Source organism: Panthera leo, chromosome C1 (genome assembly GCF_018350215.1).
Source record: "Panthera leo isolate Ple1 chromosome C1, P.leo_Ple1_pat1.1, whole genome shotgun sequence".
Taxonomy (NCBI): Eukaryota; Metazoa; Chordata; class Mammalia; order Carnivora; family Felidae; genus Panthera; species Panthera leo.
The window spans coordinates 42,682,842-42,704,226 of NC_056686.1; the positions used below are offsets into that span (position 1 = coordinate 42,682,842).

The 21,385-nt window shown below is 44.7% G+C and overlaps 1 protein-coding gene, 1 long non-coding RNA gene and 1 other non-coding gene across 12 annotated transcripts in view; 1 reads left to right on the plus strand and 2 right to left on the minus strand.

Moving 5' to 3' along the window:
- Positions 1 to 219: 219 nt before the first annotated feature.
- LOC122227116 lies at positions 220 to 7,250 on the plus strand. 3 transcript variants are annotated; one of them, XR_006205898.1, is made up of 5 exons: positions 220 to 292; positions 3,917 to 4,045; positions 6,175 to 6,259; positions 6,402 to 6,612; positions 7,163 to 7,250. It is a non-coding gene; the product is annotated as an uncharacterized LOC122227116 (long non-coding RNA). The 3 variants fall into 3 exon arrangements; XR_006205897.1 differs by lacking the exon at positions 220 to 292 and having other exon boundaries at positions 3,837 to 4,045; XR_006205899.1 differs by lacking the exons at positions 220 to 292; positions 6,175 to 6,259 and having other exon boundaries at positions 3,837 to 4,045.
- Positions 3,628 to 3,700, minus strand: TRNAK-CUU. The gene has a single exon. It is a non-coding gene; the product is annotated as a tRNA-Lys (tRNA).
- Positions 7,251 to 7,759: 509 nt separating the features above from the next.
- Positions 7,760 to 21,385, minus strand: part of LRP8 (LDL receptor related protein 8) — a 75,805-nt gene continuing 62,179 nt past the window's right edge. For 5 of the 8 annotated variants that reach the window (XM_042951361.1, XM_042951360.1, XM_042951357.1 and 2 more), the window contains 7 exons: positions 20,906 to 21,047; positions 19,268 to 19,420; positions 18,171 to 18,395; positions 15,969 to 16,037; positions 11,904 to 12,076; positions 10,697 to 10,873; positions 7,760 to 8,422 (listed from right to left, as the gene is read on the minus strand). In XM_042951361.1, the coding sequence (XP_042807295.1) occupies positions 8,384 to 8,422; positions 10,697 to 10,873; positions 11,904 to 12,076; positions 15,969 to 16,037; positions 18,171 to 18,395; positions 19,268 to 19,420; positions 20,906 to 21,047 (978 nt within the window). In that variant the 3' untranslated portion in view covers positions 7,760 to 8,383. The remainder of the gene's footprint in view (positions 8,423 to 10,696; positions 10,874 to 11,903; positions 12,077 to 15,968; positions 16,038 to 18,170; positions 18,396 to 19,267; positions 19,421 to 20,905; positions 21,048 to 21,385) is intronic. The other 3 variants (XM_042951362.1, XM_042951359.1, XM_042951358.1) reach the window with 1 other exon arrangement.

Sequence of the window (21,385 nt, forward strand, 5' to 3'; positions counted from 1 at the left end):
GCAACACGGTCCGCCTTAGCGCAGCGCCTCGGTCGCCCCCCAATCCCGGAAGTGGGGGCAAGTCTGGCCAGTTCCCCAGCGGAAACAAGGCTTCTTCCACCTGCCCCGCCTCCTCGACCAGAGGCGGGAACGAGGCTGGGGCTCGCTTTCCAGGGTTTTCTTAACGCCTCAGGCCAGTAGCAGCTCCAGTGCCTCTGGGTTTCCTTGGAAGGTGGGGGCGTTGTTTCGATTTCGGGCTGAGCATCCCGAGTGCTGCGCCCTTCCAGGCTGCGCCCTTCCAGCTTCGACTTGTGTGAGTCGAACAATCTATTCACCATCTCTGGATCTAGGTCTCAGTAGTAAAACGTGGTTAAACGACCTGACTCCCTAGAATTCACACAATGGTACATGTGTCAAAAGTTGGCTCCAACTGAACTTTACTGTTCACAGACCAGTTCAAGAAAACCGTTCCCAGAGACGCTTTTCCAGAATCCAGGGTGGAGATTGCCATTTCCCTGGAACTAACTTACCTCCCATTTTATCTCTTAATACTTTTTATTTCTTTTTCCCTTTCCCTTTCTACCTCACTGGCCTCTAGAGAAGGTGCTGTGAGTAGAACTTTAATTTGAATATTTGATCTCCTACTCTTGTTTTCTATACATTTTTTACCCAGCAGTGATTCTCAACCCTGGCCGCGCAATGGAGTCATTTGGGAGCATCTAAAAAATACTGATGCCTGAGCCCCACCCCAAACCAATTAATCAAGCTCTCTCACGGTAGACATTGGTGTTTTTTTTGTTTTTTGTTTTTTGTTTTTGTTTTTTTGTTTTTGTTTTTTTTTTTTTTTTTTTTTTTTTTTTTTTTTTTTTTTTTTTTTTTTTTGCAAAGCACCCCAGATAAGCCATGTCTGAAGACAAATGCCCAAAAGGCCCTTGTCTCTTCAGGTCAAAGTGGTTGACCTCAGTGAAAGTTTTCCGGCTGTGGAAAAATTTTCCTCCGTGAGTAGGTAAAGGACAATCAAAATCCTAATTATTAGAAGCCTGCTTAGGCTCATCTAAGTTCCAGCCAGAGAAGGTAATGAAATCGGTTCTAGAGACAGTGCTGAGATGGCATCATTCTTGGGACCTGGCTACTATAACTGTATACTATTCTGTATTCAGGTAGGGGTGTCTGATTCTCATTCCCAGTCTTACCATTACTCCCTTTCTTCCTGAAAAAAATAATCGGCAGCCGAGTATAGAGTGCGTGGGATGGGGAAAAATCACTGGAGGCTTGTGTTAATGACTGTGATTCACTGTGACTGAAGGTGAACTGATTAACTTTTTGGACCTCAAGTTTATTTTTTAAATAAGCAAAATAATGTTTTACATCTGGCAGGACTGTTGTAAGGATAGGAAACAATATTCTGGAAACTGGTAAAATACTTTGCAAACTGTAAATTGCTATAAAACCATAAGGCATTTTTTTAAAAAACACTGGATATGGGTGGTAACAAGGGAATTGTATGAAAAAGAGACGGGCTCCGTTTTGACAGCTCAGAGCCTGGAGCCTGCTTCAAATTCTGTGTCTCCCTCTCTCTCTGCCCCTCCCTCCCCTGCTCACACTCTGTCTCTCTCTCAAAAATAAACATCTTTAAAAAAATTTTTTAAGGGGCGCCTGGGTGGCTCAGTCGGTGTCTGACTTCAGCTCAGGGAATGGTCTCACAGTCCGTGAATTCAAGCCCCGCGTTGGGCTCTGTGCTAACAGCTCAGAGCCTGGAGCCTGCTTCCGATTCTGTGTCTCCCTCTCTCTGGCCTTCCCCTGCTCACACTCTGTCTCTGTCTCTCTCTCAAATATAAATAAACATTTAAAAAAAAATTTTTTTAAATAAAATTTTTTTTAAAAAGGCGAGGAGCACCTGGATGGCTCAGTCGGTTAAGCAACTGACTTCGGTTCAGGTAATGATCTTGCAGTGAGTTCAAGCCCCAAATCTGGCTCTGTGCTGACAGCTAAGAGCCTGGGGCCTGCTTCTGATTCTGTGTCTCCTCTCTGTCCCCTCCCCTGCTCATGCTCTGTCTTTCTTTCTCTCAAAAATAAACAAATATTAAAAAAAATTTTTTTTAAAGAGAAGGGAATCACCAGGTATTAAGCACCTAATAAATGTGAACCCTTTAATAAGTGCTTGTTCTTTGCATCCTCACAACAATCTTGAGGTGGTAATTGAAATTAAGTATATAGAAACATCAGGTAATCACCATGAGGTTATTTTCCAAGAGTGAAATTATAAAAATTATAGTGTAACTGCTGAATCCAGGCATCTGCAGATGTGGTAAATAACAAAAGTTTTGAGAAAATTTAAAGGACACTGGACTCCAGTCAGGCTGTAAAGTGATCCAGGTTTGGGGGCATGAGACAACATGGTGTAGCTCAAAGAATAGGGTCTGTGTATTTGATGTGCCTGAATTCAGCATGATTCACTGAGCATTTACTGTGCTATGTGCTGGGAATACAACAGTGAGCAAGACAGACCTTTATAGAACTTGCAGACGAGGCAATTAAGGAGCATACGAGTGATTATTATGTAGAGATAAAGGTTACAAATAGGGGAAACACAGAATACTATGGAAGCACATAGGATGGCTCCTAATCCAGTCTAGGGGCTTAAGGGCTGCCTTCCTGAAGGAAATGTTGCACACAGAGGGCCCAGAACTGTGTGGTTAGAATACAGAATGAGGTTGTGTATATAGTAATGAGGTTGGAGACGGGGCAGAAGACAAGTGGCTTACAAGCCATATTAAGGAGTGTGAGCTACAACCCAAAGGTATTGGATTTTAATGCAAGGGAAACCGAGGAAGAGCTTTAAGCAGCGAAGTAGAAAGGGTGGTGGTGATGCAACCTATTCCATTCTAGAAAAAAATCACCCTGGCTGCAATATTGTAGATTGGAAAATGGAAAGAATTAGAAATATGAACTTCAGATAAGTAGTTGTTAATCTACGATCATGATTACCCAAGATAATGGTGACCTGTACTCAGGTAGTGGCAATGGAGATAATAAAAGCGGATGGATTTGAGACAGAATACCATAACGGAAAGGGTGAAGGAGAAGATGTGGCCAGAGAAAAACCAGGAATATGCTGTCATGTGAGCCAAAATAAGAGTGATCCAAGGAGTGTCAGCAGTGTTAAATACCGCTTCCAGGTCAAGGGAGATAAAGACTGAAAGTATTTATAAGATTTATAATCAAGGAGGTCCTGGGTGACCTTGGTAAAAGCAACCTCAGTGGCTTGGAAGCAGAGGTGGGGCAGAAGTATTGGTATGCAAACAGGCAAATTTGCTGTGGAAGCCTAACCCTAGGAGTTGGGTCTAAGAGAATGGAGAAAGGTTTGTGGAGGAATGGTCCTAAAAGGAATATCAAGGACAAACAGGAGTTAGCCAGATGAAGAGGCAGAGAAGGAAAATCTAGGCAGAGAACGCCATGTGTCCAGAAGGGCTACATGTGCTACGTGTACTTTGGGGATACTAAATGTAACGGTGTGACTTCAGGCAGTTCCTTCACCTATTTCCTCATCTATAAAATTGGAATGATAATATTGATAGTATTTATCTCACAGGACTTAAAATCATTTTTAAATGTATTTTTTATTTTTATTTTTTAAAGTAGGCACCATGCCCAACATGGGGCTTGAACTCACGACCCTGAAATTAAGAGTCTCATGCTCTACCAACTGAGCCAGCCAGGCAGCCCGATCTCACAAGATTGTTGAAGTCTAAAATAATTTGTGTAGAATACCGGGTACACATTAGGGACTCAATCAATGATAGTTCACCGCCCGCCCCCCCGATTAAAGCATCACCATGAAACAATACTTTCAGATTTTAAAAAATGAATTTAATCTCTCTCTAGAAACAGTGCACCCATTTTACAAATGTTCACATTTGGTTTTTCGTTCACCAAGATGATGTCAGTACAGCTAGTGAGATGCAGCACACCACCCTTTGCTTCTGGAACAGAAACCAGACTGCAAAGGGCACTGGGCACAGAAGCTAATGGGACTCGGAATGACAAGACAAAAAGAGCAGTAACGGTTAGTGTGACCCAACATTCTAACATGCCTGTTACATCAAATATGGTCATTCGAGGGTGGGGGGCGGGGGTGGGGGGGAAGACAAACAAGGATAATTCATTTGGGTACAATGTGATGCAATCTGCAAACCAGTACTTCACCCCCAAATTAACAACGGCTGTATAGAACAAAATGCTATTTTAAAACACATGGTTTGTACAGGTATGTTTTCTCTTGTAGTTTTTGTAAAAAAGTATCAAAACCTTCATGTCTTTAAATATATATATATACATATACAGGTGGCTTTTTTAAAATTACTTTTTATAGCACAAAGTGTTTGCAAATGCAGAGGGTTTCTGCTGATTCTTGACTATGCACATGGTGCATAGCCTGAATGAACAGAGCTTCCTGATTTCTTATATTAACTGAAAATTTGAAGCTGTAATTCCTCCACCTCTAAGTTCTCTGTGTCCTGAAAATCCCCAATACCCTAAAAAATACAGCGTGAGAAGACTCCGATACTCTATCTTCATGCATTGATGGGAAAGGAAGTTATTTACTCTGAATGTTTAATTGCTAACACATTTAAATTCTGTGAAATAAAGAGTGTGTGGCTGGAGTTAGGGAGAGGAGTGAGGCTCACATTCCTGTGCTCTCTCCCGACTCCCACCAGCGCCTGACTAGACAGTGCTCGGGGTTCCCTCTGCAGACTACACATCTCCAAAATTTCATTTTCTCACTGTTGAGAAAAATCTCAGAGGCTCTTGACAACATGGAATGCTTCTGTGACAATTCCATTGCCCTTATATTCAAAAAAAGTCAACTCGAACGTATGAAATGCAGTCACTATTTCCCTTTGGCCACTGGAAAGCTTGAGGCTAAAGACTGTCCTGTCGGCAAAGTGCTGGAGATGCATCCTGATGAATTTTCCATGATGCACTTGGTGCCTCGTACACAATAAATGTCTTAGAAATGTTTGCATAATTGAATCAGAAATTAAACATAAGTATTCTATAAAGTGCTTACGTTGAACCTGTCTTTCCATCCAGCCTCATTTCTTGCTAAGTCCCCCTTGAACCTTTTGCTCTTTATGATGAATTACATGCAGCTCTGTAAAGTCCCCGTGCTGTTTCATGCCCTTGTGTCTCCTCTGCCCGAAGCAGCCTGGACACCCCTATTTAGTTTTCAAGACTTAGCGCAAGGTCACTTCTACAATGCCCTTCTTGACCCCATTCCTCATCTCCTTGTGTAGAAGTGACCTCTCTCTCCTTTGTGCCTTAATAATACTCTGGAAAGAATCTATTCTTTTTGTTTCCGCATGACTTACTCTATTGTTACCGTGAACTCCTCCGTAAGGACAGAAAACATCTGCTTGACCTGTACATCTGCAGTGCCTGGCACTTAGTTGGTACCTAGCAAATGGTTTCAGTGAATGAATATACTGCAATCACAGAGAAAACTGGAAGGACCGATAGTACTTATTGCCATAAACTGAATTCCCATCTCATCTTGAGGTTAAAGGTCACGTCAACCTATTTTATAAATAATCATGCTATCAAGAGTAAATAAATAAAATTTTCGTTTTCTGTTTCTGGAAGGCTCTTTCTGCCAGTGTCTTCATAATTCCTCTGGAAAGATAGGCCATAAGATAGGTAGCAGGTTTGGTATAATATTCAGGCAGTTCAAAGTGGTCTCTTGGAGAAGGAAAAGGCCTGGGACCAGTTTCTTTTAAACAAAGAAGAAATTGTCTGATAAATCTTCTACCCGCCTGGCATTATCTCTAGGCTTCCTTCCAGCTCTAAAATCCAATGACTCTATGATCTGGGTATTGGCTGTAGATACATGGTAGCACTGGGGCAAAAGGCAACAGAAACGCAACTACACCTCAGAATGAGGCTCAGAAGCCTCCAAGACTAGAGAGGGAGGACGGACATGACCTCCTCAGACTTCATCTTATTGACTACCATCCCACACGTGAGGATTCTGCAACTTGTCTTCTGTAGGTTGCTCCCATGGGCGTCTCTTTCAAACTGCACTTGTAACATATTCAGGAAACATGGATGTCTCTGAGAAAGTTGTGTTTCGCCATCATTTTGAAGTCTCAGGCTGAGCCATCCTGACTTTTCTCATTTTTTTTTGTGTGTGTGAAGACCAGGCTCTGACTGAAACTACGCATCATTTCCCCAGGAAATTGTTTCTTTGGAGGCAGGCTATCGAACAAGTTGCTTGTTTTGTGTAAGTCTCAATATTTCTTGTCATTTTTATTCAGTCAAAAATAATTTTACTTTTCATTCTTGAAAGAGTAGTAGTGACTAATTAAGCTCCATAGGAGTTGGCCACCTGTTTTTAAAATCCTATTTGGTATTGGTCATTCTAGGTCCAGTGCCTCTCAATGAATATTTCAGGACTATCAACACATGCTTATCATGAGGAAATTGCTTGTTTATGCAGAGCATGGTGCCGACGCTCCAGAACACAGCTGTTTTTGTCAGAAGTTAGGAGACCGTGAGTGACGTGGAGAAAGGTCCTAGGAACAGGGTTCTAGAACTCCAGAGTGCCTGCCTGGAAATTTGAAGGGTATCACGCTGGTAAGACATCCAAACTTCACTGAGTTGGGGGCAGCTGGGGGTGGGTGGTGTCAGAATTTGCTTACGTGTCTTGTTCCTGGCTGTCTGGTGGGAGTGACGTGGCAGAACAGCAGAGTTAAAAGATCAGACCTTGGATAAGAGAGCCAGTGGGGACAGAATTCCTCTGGGACTATAGGATTATGTTTTCAATGGTAGACCCCGCAAAGAGAAAAGAGCATTTCTCCCGCCTCTCCCAAGGCCCAGGAAAAACAAAAGTGTCCATGATGAAAAAAAAAAAAAAAATCTATACATATACCCAGAGTTTTTCCTTTTATTTACAAAGCAGTAAACCAAATCCCTGTTTGAACATATACATCCAATATACTATAATGTGGTGTATGCCATGTCTCCCTCAGTAGGACTTCAAGTTTGGCCACTTTCATCGATATGAACACATGATGGTAGCAAACCTATGTTGTATTCCCCACCTAAAGGAAATGGTAGAGAGTAAAGGAAGGGAGAAATAGAGATGTAACAAAACCTATTCCATTGTCCTTATCCTTGCTCACAGCATATCTCAGAGGCTGAGCATATCTCGGTGCCTGCACCAGTCTCTACAGTAAACTTGGGCTGTTCTAGAAATGCCTCCACTTAGCTCTCTACAAGAAAGGATGGCAGTAGGAGTGCTTCAGAGGAAACATAATGAAGTCAACCCAAGCATCCTGAAGGAAAATGCAGTTACTTGAAACGCTGAGCTTTACAACAAGGAGTAGCCGAGGTTCAGGCATGTTCTCATGTGAGCTCATGAGACCTCCTGGCGCCGTGCAAAGCCTGTGCACTGGCCTCAGTCACAGAAGAGAAAGCCCAAGTGGGAGTCACGGCAGCCACAGGTGAACTGCAAGGCCTTTCATGACTGACTGGGGTCCTAGAAATTGCCAGAGGTGGAAAAGATCTGCTTCTCCCACCACATGTTTGCCCAAACCATGGCATCTGTTTTTTGAGCCAAATTTCCAAAGGCTTCTCTGAAAACCACAGATACCCCTCTGTGGACTGTTTTACAATATACTTATCGTTATGTACTTGAACAACAGCCACAGGTGCGCCTCTTCTCTACAGATTTCTCTCTCTCACACACATACACATATAAACGTAAATGCACACAGAGTCTGTATGGTGGGCCAATCATACCAAAAATAAATACTCTCGTGTCTCTAAATTATTTATAGAACTAATCTTCTTTTTGAAATATGTTAATAAATAATCTAAATGGGGGAGGGAGTTGAAGTATTTTTTTCTTCTTCTTCGTCTTTTTTTTTTTACTTATGTTGATGGATAGCCACAAAGCATAATCATTTTATATGCCAAAAAAAAAAAAAAAAAATCAAACCCCAAACTCCAAAACCTAAAAAATCCCCCCCAAACCAAATACCCTCTGTAAATATAGTTTTAAAATGATGAGTAAGCTACTGGACCGTCAGCCCCATTTGGTTATGTACATCATGTTAGTCACTCAGCAGTAGCCATTCCATGAACTCCTCATGGGTAGTGCAACCAGTTAAAAAGTGTATAAAACATTATACATATAAAAACTCTCACATCCTTTGGATGTTTGCAGTTCATCATAACTTTGTGGTTACCTTTCTGCAACATAAATTAAAAAAAAAATTACACATACACACACTCACTCACACAGACCCATATACAGAAAACCCTTTCATCCAGGCATACACCATCCAGAGAGTGTAGTGCATGGGACCGAATTCCATGAGGCACGAAGGGAGTGGTCCCATCCTCAGGGCAGTCCATCATCTTCAAGGCTTAATGCCACTCGCTGGGGAGACAGAGCAAAGAAATCACCATTAGACCCACAGGAGCTATTTATTGAGTGCCCACAAAGCACCAGACATTCTATTACTTTATAGGCATTAGCTCACATAATCTTCATACTACCCCAAGAGACAGGTTTGTCATATTTATTTTATAGATGAGGAAACTGAGACTCGATGAGCTTTAACAACATTTGTCCTGGATCACATAGCACATGGGTGAACTAAAATTTGAACTCAGATCTGTATGAATCCAGAGTTGTAGCTTTTGCCTCTTTGTAAAGGATCCCTGCAGAGATCTCAACTTCCTCGGTCCTTCCTTATAGGATTTTAGATTTGTTCAGCTTCAGTGGCTTAGCTTTGGCAAATGTTTAATCCCAGGCCATTAGCCGCTTGTCTCTAGCTTGTGAGTCACAATTAGGAAGGCAATCTGTCGCACCCCTCCTGATTATACAGAATCAGAATGTGATACAAGTTGATTACATTCAATTCCTTTTTCCCTCAACCTTACTTTCTAGTCATTAGATAGACTAGACTTAGCTAGACTAGTCTAGCTAGACTTACCTGCCCACAAATGGCTGACTGTACTGGACTGAACCCATTAGCCCCTGAGGTGGTCTATTCCATTGGAACAGTGGACAGTGGACTTAACTTCTTTCCTATACTGACATGAAATCTGTTTCTTTAAATATTCTGATGTTCCCTGATTCTCTTAGACCCAGAGGGTTCTATACAGACAACCTTTGAAATATGAGGATAGTGTTTGAGTTCTCTTCCTTTCCTTCTGAGTGTTTTCTCCTCTGGGTTACACATCAAGCTTTCCCCAACTGGGCCTGATGTAATCCTGCTTGCCACTCTTCCATTTCCTGGATACACTCCTTGGGCAGACCCCAGTGTTTTGCTATCTTTCTCATAGCTAAGTGAATTTGGGCTAACCACTTCACCCCTCAGAGCCTTGGTTTTCTCATCTGTCAGATGGGAATAACAGGACTTACCACATAGAGTCGTTGAGAAAGCAGATGAGGTAATGTCTATAGAGTGCTTAATACAGTAACACACATGAGGTCTAGAGTATTCTAGACCAACTTGACCAGCAGAATAAAATAGAACCAGACTAGCATTTCCCATCTCTGGACAGCCTACAGACGATCAAAAGTGACCCCCCTGCCTTTCAGATCATCTTTGGGCTTTGCAAGAATACCATGGCCTTGCTCTACTAGCACTGACACTTGAGACTCTCTTCTGGTCCTGTTATCCTCCCACTCTCTCCAAGACAGATCTCTAGGCCAAAGGTAGGTCCCAGAAGTGATGGTGGAGTAAGACAAGGACAGGGGGGAGAACGGGTTGTTGAGGATACTGAACAAGATTCCAGGCCATCTGCCCCATGATGTAAGTGGAAAGAGCACCGACTGTTGTGTACATACAGACTGGAGTTTTTATCCTGGTCCTTCTGCTTCTTAGTTGTGACCCTAGGCCAGTTATTCAGATTCTCTGACTCTCAGTTTCCTCATCTGCAAAATGCAGCTAATCACATCAACTTTATAAAGTTACTGTGAAGACAATACAAGGAAGTGTATGTAAAACAGAGTAGTGTCTGACACACAGGAGGTCTCACTAAATATCTCCTATTTCTCTGCAACTGGCAAGAGCTTATTCCTCAGGCCCTCGAGGCATCAGGAATAGCTCCTCCAGAGTGGTTATTTGTTCTACACATCTACTTTACGCGTGTAGAGTGCTTTATAACTCACAAAGCTCTCTCGCGTGAGCTGTCTCACCCAAACACTATGAATTTAGGAGGCAGACAGAATGGGGGTTATCATTCCAATTTTACAAATAGAAGTGAGCAGAGAGAAGTGACTGAGACCACAAGGCTACAGAGCAGTGACACTGGGAGCCACCTCCTCAGGCTAAGCTCAACGCTTCGTCCACTGTGTCCCCCACCCCCGCCCAAGTCTTTAAAACTTGGTCAAACACCTGTTTGTGTGATTGGCCAAGGGGAAGGCTCAAGGCCATCTGCTGACCCTCCTCACTTGCTCAACTTCATTTCCCATGTCTCCCTTATGAATAATGTACAATGCACACTGCCCTGCCCCATACTTGATGATTTCTTCCACACACCCTTTCCTTGGTCAGCAACGAGCTCATCTTTCCTCTGCCCCGACACCCAGCTTACAATCTGCAGCCTTCCAGGACCAGAAAGCCGCCTGGGATTGGCTGCACCTGCCTAAGCTCACGCCCTCACTCACCAGCCCCTCAGACTCAAAGTGGCACTGCCCTACCTTGCACTTGACGACAGGCAGCTCGGAAAGAGGGTTCTTCGGGAGTTGGTGCAGCTGTGACCTTGGTTCCCCCGGCAAGACAAAAAGCTCCTTGAGGGCAGGGGCTGGGTCTTCCAGTTCTCTGGTCTCCCCAAGACAGGGCTCTGCCCACAGTGGGTGATCAAAGCTGCTGATCGCCTGACAGGGGGATGGACTGGATGACCTATGAGGTCACACTCAGCCCCCTGACTCTGCTATACAACCATGACATCTGCTCCAGACACTTTGCGGTCCTTGCTCCCCCAACAAGCCATGCCCTATTGTACCCCTCAGCGTTTGCACATGCTTCTTTCTGGAATGCCATTTTTCTCCTCCTCTCGCTGGATAATTGCTATTAACCTTTCAAGGACACAGATCATCTGTCACAGCCTCTGTGAGGCATTCCCTGCCTGATCTCCCAAACTGAATGAATAGCTCCCCTGTTGGTGTTTCCATAGCATTTGTTCAGCAAATATGTACTGGGAGCCACCTAATTCTGTGCTAGGCACCAGGGAAACAGATTAATCAGACAATCCGGCCCTCAAGGAGTTCCCGGTCTAGTGGGGAGACCAATGTGCAAAAAGACAAGTTGACTACAGTGTGACAGGTGCTGTGATGGACAGAGGCTGTGGGAGAACAAAGAAACCAGGGAAAGCTTCCTGGAAGAGAGACTCCTGAGCTCCACCGTGGCATGACACACACAGCCGTACAATAATAAGTGACTCTCTCTCACCCCCCACCAGCAACTTGGAAGAGAGTAGGTTTCTTTCTTACTTGTGAACACGTCACATCCAGTGTGGTGCTTGGCTCACGGCCAGCATACAGTGTTTGCTGAAACAAATACATTTGAATTGCACGGCCACAGTTACCCTTCCAGGCCAAAGGTTCTGAAAATGTACTCAGCAGAAAGACATTTGGCTTCTTTACCCTAAGGAAGAGCCTCTAGCTACAAGGTGGCCCTTATACACTTCTACCCCAAACACCTGTCCCAGCATTTCTGTGTCCCCAGGGCCTAGAGGAGTGCCTGGCACATGGTAGGTTCTTGATAAAGTTGGAAGGAAGGAAGGAAGGAAGGAAGGAAGGAAGGAAGGAAGGAAGGAAAGGAAGGGGAGGAAGGAGGGGTGAGGAAGGGGGGAAGAGAGGGAAGGATGGAAGGAAGGAAGGAATTCTTCCAGCAAGGGATACTTACTGCAGGATAGACATGGCCGATCTGAGCAGTCCTCCCTATGTGGAGCTCATCTTCTTCTTCTTCTTCTGTTGTTTTCCTGTACACTGGGTTGTCAAAATTCATGCTTTTGGTGTTCTTCCGCTTCCAGTTTCTCCAGATCAGGTAGCCACTCATGCACAGCAGGGCTATTACCGCTGGAGGAAGGGACACATTACACTGAACTTGCAGAGGCTCTAGCCCACTGCTCAGACGTCAGTACACTTCTCGCCGCCTCTCTAACTTTCCTGCCCCTTGTTCCTCAGGCTGTTGTGCTGTGTTCTTCTTCTGCTGCTTGGAAGCCCTTCTCCTATCTCTTCCTTTATTAACTGCTCATCCCTTGAGATTCAGCTCAAATGTGAAGTCTTCTCAACTTCTCAAGGAAGAGTCAGTTGCTCTCTCATATGTGTTCTGAGCCTACGGTACTATACTTTATATACCTGTACCCCCAACTAGATTGCGCTCTTTGTGGGCAGGGACTGTGTCTTCTTTATCTCTCTATGCCTGGTGCCTTGCTCAGCAACATGTACTGAGTGAATGAGTGAATTTCTTCACCACACCATTGTCCTAATGCTGCTGCTTCCTTGGATTTCTCTGAGAAAACCATTCTCTCCTCCAATGGAGGGTGGATGGTGGGGGTGGGGTGTTTCTTCCCAAAGCTGGGACTCTGCAAGAAGAGAAGCATCTCTAGAGGGGGACACAGCGGGAAAACACAAGCTCTGAGTTGGAATCGATGAATATATTAATGAGTAAAGGAGGAAGTTCTCAAACAGAGCTGGGCAAAACGGGCGCAAGCAGCTTCATAAGAGAGTAGACAATCATCATGAGCATTCAAGTGGAGGCTGATGACAGCATCCAGGATGCTAGAGAGGGGGTTTTTACTTCAGTTAGACTGTAATAATCAAGACCCATTAAAGATAGGAACAAGGCAAGGATACCTGTTACCATTGCTAGTATTTATTATTCCAGAGACCTATCTATGCAGTAAGAACAAAGAATTGAAGGGTACACACAGGGGAAAGGGGGAATACCAAACTTATCAGTTTTGTATGCTTAGAAGATCTTAGAAAACCAGATGAAAAACTATTATAAATAATTTTAGTTCATCAACAGTTCATATAAGGGGTGCTGGGGTGACTCAGTTAAACATCCAGCTCCTGGTTTTGGCTCAGGTCATGGTCTCATGTCTCATGGGATCAAACCCTGGGCTTGAGATTTTCTCTCTCTCTCTACCTCTCCCTCGCTCATGCTCTCTCTCTCTCTCAAAATGAATAAAGATTTTTTTTTTAATTTTTTTTTTTTAACGTTTATTTATTTTTGAGACAGAGAGAGACAGAGCATGAATGGGGGAGGGTCAGAGAGAGGGAGACACAGAACCTGAAACAGGCTCCGGGCTCTGAGCTGTCAGCACAGGGGCCCGATGCGGGGCTCGAACTCACGGACCGCGAGATCGTGACCTGAGCCGAAGTCGGCGCTCAACCGACTGAGCCACCCAGGCGCCCCAAAGATTTTTAAAAAATTAACAAAAAGTCAATAGCTTTCTTATTAATTAGCAATAACCAATTCGAAAATGGAATGGAAGAAGAACAGAACACATTCACAGCAGCCCAACAAAAACCATAAAATACCTGGAATAACCTAGCAGGAAATGTGCAACTCCTATATGATCTACAAAATTTTATAAAAGGACACAAAAGACTCAAATAAATAGGGAGATGTGTTAAGTTCCTGGATGGGAAGCTTCAATATTGTAAAAACATGAATTCTCCCCATATCAATTTATATATCCAAAGCATACAATTCCACCATAGTTTTTGTAAAGATGATTCTAAAGTTCATCTAGAAGAGAAGTTGGAAAAAACAGCTAAGAAAATATTGCAAGAATAATGATGCCCTATTAGAAGCTAAAGCACAGCACGGAGTTGTTCTTCTGGTATGTAGGAACAGAGAATAAAGAGGCTAGCAGCAGATCAAAGTCTAGAGAGCCATGTAGTTTAATATAAAGATGACAGTTCAAGTCAGAAGGATGAATTATTCAATAAGGGTCTTGGGAAAACTAAACAGGCCTATAGAAAAAAAAAAATAGTTCAGTCTCTACCTCACACCATACTCTATAATAAATTCCAAATAGATTGCTATCTAAATATAAAACAATGTTTAGCAGAAGAATGTATAGGGAGATATTTTAATAATTTATAGTGAGGCAGACCTTCCTATGTAAAACACAAAACCCGGAAGTCATAACACAAACGATGAACAGATCTGATACTTAAAATTTTTAAGTTTATGCATGGCAAAAGATACCATGAACACATTTATAAATCAAGAGGCAGTATGGGAGAAAATATTTGTCACATATATTACAAAGGTTTAATATTCATCATGTATAAATATTTCTACAAATAAGTAAGAATAAGAACCAGAACCAACAGAAAAACAAGACTGTGAATAAGCAATTCATTAAGGATGAAATATAAATGGCCATTAAGCTTATGAAAAGATACTCTACCTCATAGGGAAATATCAGGGAAAGAATATTCATCTTTAACCTCTCAGATGAGCAGAAATTAAAAATATTAATCATATCAGAGTGTATTGTATCAGGGAAGGCGCATATACAAGCCCTTCTATAGAACAGAATATGTCAGGAAAGGGCTTGATTTCTCTTTCACTAAGCGACGTTCAGAGTATTTTCCACTCACTCTACTCCAAATTGGCCTGAAGTAGTCTCTCCATCATCTTTAGTGTTGAAGACTTTCAAGGCCAATTCAAATGGCATCTTCTCCAGAAGGACCATCCCCTCTCCTCTGCCGGGCATCCCGCTTCTATTACAGCACATTGTGATACGTGTTAACACCTCTCTTGTATCACTTTTTATGACTAAGTCTGACTACAGACCGAAAGCTCTTAAAGTCTTTTTTATCTTTTTCTTCCCTGGGTCCTTGGCACTTGGCACAGTCCCTTGCCCAGAGTAGAAGTTTTTAAAACTTTCACTCACTAGCTCACCACCATACTGAGGACTCCCAGGATAAATGGGCAAAGTCCCTGTCCTTGAGGTGCTTGTGGGCAAGCCAGGGAGATCAACTTGCGAATGGACAGTTGCAATTCAAAGATCCCACCAAGAGATGAGACTGGTATAAGACACGGCATATTCAGGATGCTATGTGAACAGCGGGAGGCGAGAGAATAAATCGGCCTCCGTGGTTCTCCGTGAGGTTTAAATGTTATATTTTGGCCATATCGAACTTCTAGTTCCAAACCCACTCTCTCCCCTCCCCACGCTATTTCCCGGTGCTGGTTTTACTTCATGCTGTTATCACTGCTCAGGTTGCTCTGGATTCTTCTTCATTTGGCTGACTCAGCTCACATTATCATTTCCACTAGGAAACCTTCCCTACCGATTCCAAGTTAAGCACTTCTTCAGCACTTCCAATGGACCACATATGGCTTTGTTTTAGGACTTCCCCTGACATAATCAAAATTATCTGTTATGTGTATCTCTCCGACAAGACTAAACTTTTGGAGGACGAGAACCATGTTTTAGTCATTTTTAATCACCTTCCTTCCACCTCACAGAGGCTGGTACCTCGCAGCTGCTTGATAAAAGTTTGTTGAAAACCAAACAGAAAGAAAGCAAAATAGCATGATCTACTAAAGGAATGGCAAGCAGCTCTCCTCATTCATTCAACAAATACTTTATTTCCTACCACGTGCCAGCCACTGCGAGCAGCTGGGGAGAGTGGCGAGCAAGAGAAGCTCCAGCCCTGTCCCCATGGAGCCTATGGTCTGCCTTCACATGGCTGGCATGCAGAGTGTGAATAGTGGGGAGCAGGGGTGCACTGGGGGCTGCCTGGGGTCAGGTCCTGAGGGGCCTTGTGTGCCAAGCTAAGAAACTAAATTATAGGACTGGGAAGTGGGTGGGAAGGCTGCCGGGACAGAAAAAGTCAATGAGACAGGTCCGTGTGCTAAGTGCTTGGCCTTTCTAGTGCTTTTCCCCAGACCCCGAGCATCAGTTCTCTCTTTTCCACAGTAACTCGGGGCCACACTCACCCATGGGCACGATGATCCCAATGACAGCAGCAGTGACTGTTGAGCCCATCTTGCCACCTTCATTCCCATCTGCAAAACACAAATGTGCAGAACGATGCTCTGTCACCCAAGTCCTTGCTGGCCTCACGCTGTAAGAATTGCCCAACTGCTTCCTGCCCTCATTCCAAAGCGATGATCCTGGCTAATGCCGAACAATGCAGTCTTTCCAGATCCTATCAAAACTCCCTTGAGGTGAGCAGGACAGAGGTTATCTCCCTTTCACACATGGGGAAACAGAGTCTTACTGGGGTTCTAGGGACTCAAGAGAGAGTGACTGTCCAGCAGAGCTGGGACCCAAACCCAGGACTTGTGCCCCAAGTCTGTTACCCTTTCCACAGTATCACAGTATAGGAAGCTGGGGGGTGTGCCTGGCAGAGTGAGCACTTAGGTCTCCATGTTGCAGACTGACTGGGGCAACTGCCTTTGCCAGCCGGTATCTGTTCCTTGGTCTCTGTTGTTTCGGTGGTCTGTTTGTCCATCTGCATTGCCAGCTTATTTTCAATAAGGAATTAAATTGGGATGCGACATAACATAGTGGAATCAACGGCACAGACTCCTGGGTTTGGGCAGGTTACCTACTTGTGTGGGCAAGTTACCTACCTCCTCTGGATGCTGCGAAGATTAAGTGAGAGAATTCATGTAGAATCCTTACTTAGCACAATGCCTGGCACAGCCTTGCCTGGTTCAAAGTGGGTGGGGGGCGGGGTGGGGGTGTTTCGAGGCCTAAATAAGGTATATAAAAGCACGTTCTAAACTGAAAAGGGCTAGAAAATGTACTGTATTTTTAAATTTTTTTTTACGTTTATTTATTTTTGGGACAGAGAGAGACAGAGCATGAACGGGGGAGGGGCAGAGAGAGAGGGAGACACAGAATCGGAAGCAGGCACCAGGCTCTGAGCCATCAGCCCAGAGCCCGACGCGGGGCTCGAACTCACGGACCGCGAGATCGTGACCTGAGCTGAAGTCGGACGCTCAACCGACTGAGCCACCCAGGCGCCCCTGTACTGTATTTTTAAAGTATGCTGTGCCATCTTTTCCACTCTTAAAACTGTCTTCATGATAACATCTCTATAGCACTTTTTAGTTTACAAAGCAGTTTTTTCGGATCCACTGACGGCCGTCTGAGGTGTGAAGAGGGCCTTCACCAGCTACACTCGCTCCAAGAGGGCAGACGATTGTTCCGGCAATGGCCCGGATGCCACCCTCGCAGCACACCCGTTTCTCCAAGTTACTCTAAGGCAACCTAAGTGTTACGGGGAGAAAAGAGGGGGTAGCACTGCTTGGAAGGGCTGCCACCCCCTTGCTGCACATGAGCAAGCGCCCGGCGGCCACAGCAAATCCAGAGCGGCGTGAAGCCAGTGGGGAGACTCTCTGCTCGGAGGCTGTGCCCCAGGTGACAGGAACTGGAATTCACCCAGGTGTCACGTGCCTCTCCAAACTTCAAGATGAGTGCTCTGCTCTGGAAACCCAGCTTCTGCTGGCAAAATGGGTCCGATGAGAAAGGTGCTGCCGAGCCGCCTGGCTTCCGGGCCACGTGTGGGATGAGAATTTAAAAGATGGTTTATCTTAAATGAACTCCCCCTGGCAGGTGACTCAATTAAAAAGGTATTTGCTGGCCAATGAGACAGAACATTTCTAGCAGTGACAATTACTGCTCCCAATGATTTAATAAGTGCTAAACTTACTTATTTTCATGCCAGGGTTTGGAAAGAGGCACAAGCAGGCCATAGTTATGGATATTACTATCTGGGGAACCTGCCGAGAGGGCTAAGAACCGAGACCAGAGCTTCTGAGGTTTCCAAATCTGGGGGACACCCCCTCATACACGTCAGTAACGCATGAAACACACACCCAGTGACAGAAGAGACTGTGTACGTGAGCACTTCTGTTTACACCGCCTTCTTTGTCTGTCCTAGTGGTCTTGTGAAGCATGTAGGGTAAGGGTAATTATTCTTCCCACTTTGTAGGTGAGGAAACTGAGGCTCAGAGATAGGAAGTGGCTTCTTGCAAGACCCTCTACAAGTTAGTGGCACCTAAGACTTTTAAATTGTAGGTGGGCACCTCCACCTGCTTCCTCAGCGAGGTCCAATATTCTGTTCTGATATGATCTCGTCTTCCCACATATCGCCCCATCATGAAAGAACACAGAACTCATTTACTTACAGTGCTGGGAGTGGTTGCTGGTCGCAGGGCTTGGGGTAGATGGTCTGATGCTTGGAGCCCTGGGGACACTAACTGAGCTGGGGACCACAGCTGCCAGGCTTGGTGTCTCTGTGCTGTGGTTCTGGGAGGTGAGGCTGTGGACGGTGGTCCCAGGGGCTCTTGCGGTGTCGGCTAGTGTCCTCGTTGTGGTAGGAGCTAACATCGTAGTTGAGGTAGATTGAGGTGCTGGAGGGGAAACACCGTGGAGGTCACTTGGACAGAGAGTTTTTGTTGCTTTATGTCTAACTTTTTGCCTCTATGAATTATACTTATGAACTCATCCTCATGGCTCAGCTCAAATGCCACTTCTGGGAAGCCTTCCCTAAACCTCCTGAATGGACTATGACCTTTTCTTTAGCTGAATCCCAAGCACTTTGGGTTTATACTGCACACTGATTTGATGAAGACAAGTCATTAAAGCAAGACTATAGAATTAGGTGTGGGAAGACCACTGTAAAAGATTGGGAGTAGGGGAAATCACACAAATCTACAAGGATCTTACATGCATATTATTACCCTGCTAGGTCGAAATTCTCACTCCACTTTAAACAAAGTGGAACATGGAAATCCCAAATGATGCAGCAGATTTATGTTCAAACAAAAGGCCTTGGCCCTGTGTCAACACTGAACGATGAATATAAACTTGTATGGTCAAAGTCATGACTATTAGTCTCAATCGTATCACAAAAGGGCTTCTTTTTGTGTTAAGTTCTAGGTGAGGAAGAGGCAAGCTCAGAGTCACCTGCATATAAACAGTAACTGAAGCCATAGGGGTCAAGGGTTCTTAATTTCAGGTCTTTAAGGGGTTCCAGAAACCCCCTGAAACTGAATTTAAAATGTCGTATGTATACGTGCATTTTTCTTGGAAGTAAGAGGAGAAAGCCTCAGACGGACCCTGGGGAAAACCAGCATACAAGGAAGGTAAAGAAGAGACAATAAGTAGCCAGAAAAGACAGAGGAAAACCAGGAGCATATGTCATCCCAGAAGCCCATGGAGGGTGTCAGCAGGAGGGGGTCTCGCACTGCCAGGGGCCAGCCCTCCTGGTAGGTCTGCTTACCTCGGTAGCACCTCTTCATGTCTGGGCCCAGCCACATTGTGTCAGGACAGGCACATGTGTACTTGGGAGAGGGGCTGGAGATCTGAGGAGCAGGAAGGCACAGGTACTCACAGCCTCCATTGGGCTGGGCACTCAGCTCACAGGCATCTGCAGCTAATGGCACAGAGACAGAGACAGAGTTGGAGCAAAGGTAAGGCATGCCAGTTCCTCCCTTCTCCTGAGGATGAGCCCCTTCCCACTCAGCTTGATCAAAAAGCTTTCTCTCCTTTTACTGGACACCTTCCAGCAGTGTGTCTGGTGTTTTACCCCCACACTTTCATTCAATCCTGATGACAACTCAGAGAGGTGGGTGTACGCCCCAGACTGACAGATAAAAGACACCCAGTTTCAAAGAGAAAAAAATCGTCTAAGTTATAACTCTAGGGATTTTAGAGATAGGATTTAAACTGAGGTCTATCAGGGTGCCTGGGTGCCTCAGTAGGTTGAGCGTCCGACTTTGGCTTAGGTCCTGATCTCGCGGTTTGTGGGTTCGAGCCCCGTGTCGGGCTGTGCCGACAGCTCAGAGCCTGGAGTCTGCTTCGGATTCTGTGTCTCCCTCTCTCTCTCTCTCTCTCTGTCCCTCACCCACTCATGCCCTCTGTCTCTTTCTCTCAAAAATGAATAAACATTAAAAAAAAATTTTTTAAATAAATAAATAAACTGAAGTCTGTCAAATTCCAAAGCCTGTTTCCCCCCTCTGCCACATGCCACGTCTATTTCTTTTTCTTCTTTTTAAATGTTTTATTTATTTATTTTTGAGGGAGAGTGTGTGTACAAGCGGGGGAGGGGCAGAGAGAGAGAGAGAGAGAGAGAGAGAGAGAGAGAGAGAGACAGAATCTGAAGCAGGCTCCAGGCTCCGAGCTGTCAGCAGAGAGCCCGATTCAGGGCTTGACCTCACAAACCGTGAGATCATGCACGGTCTGAAGCCGAAATTGGATGCTTAACCCGACTGAACCACCCAGGCGTCCCATGTCTATTTCTTACTTAAATTTCTAGGTCTAGAATCAGGCACCAAGCTTATCTCCTTTCCCCACTGTGCCTTCCCACTGTCACCTGGCACCCACACCTCAGTTACAGTTAGACTTAGTACTATATCCTAGTGATAGAGGATGGGACAACCTAGTAGCAGGATTCCTGGCTTCTATTCCCAACGAACAAGCTGGACTGCTATGGCCCTAGGATACGTTAGCTCACACTACTGCAAAATGGGTACACATAATAAATGAAAAGCAATGTGTTCCTTCATGGCATAAGGAGCTCTTGAAATCAGATAGACCTGAGTTTGGGTTTCAGTTGTGCCACCCGCTAAAATTATTTTGCCTCTCTGAGCCAGTTTCCTCCGTTGTTAAATGAGAAAAGTAATACCTGTTCTTTGTAGGCAAAAATAGGGCTTTATATATTTTTTATGCCCAGCCTTATTTCACCAAGAGCTGAAGGAAATGAGAGAAAATATGTAACAGCAAAGTACTCTACCAATGAGAGGGACTGTTGCTATATCTTTTGGGTGTGCTGAGACATTACATTACATGAACATGAATGCAGCCTACCTAGGGGAGGGAGAGGACAAGGGCAGGGGACCTGGGACCAGGGAAGGCTCACCTCTTGGCTGCTTCAGCTCATGGAAGATGACAATGTCATGTGGGTTATTGAGGTTCTCAGCTAGGATGGAGATTTCCAGGCCATTGAGCCGATTTGCACTGAAAATGGCCTCATTCTCCAGGTCTGTCCAGAACACCTTGTCCTGTAGGGTACAGATGCAGAGGATGGGAGGCTAGAGCGTAAGTCTGAGGGCCTGGCCCCAAATCACAGTCACAAGAACTGCTCTGCCATCTCCCCTGAGCTCTCCTGCCCACAGATTCGCAGGGGGACACTCAGCCTCTAGTGTGTGGCATATACTCTGGTTCCCTTCTGTCACAGAGGGCTATTTGTTGATTCTGGGCCTTGGCCTGGAGACTGCTCATTAATGCTGAGCTAGGTCTGCTTCCTGGAGTCCAGAAGAAACTGAAGGTTGGGTCTTTACAGCTGTTACCATTACTGGGGCCTGGGACCAAGATTGGAGGGGATGTATGAGCTGCTGAG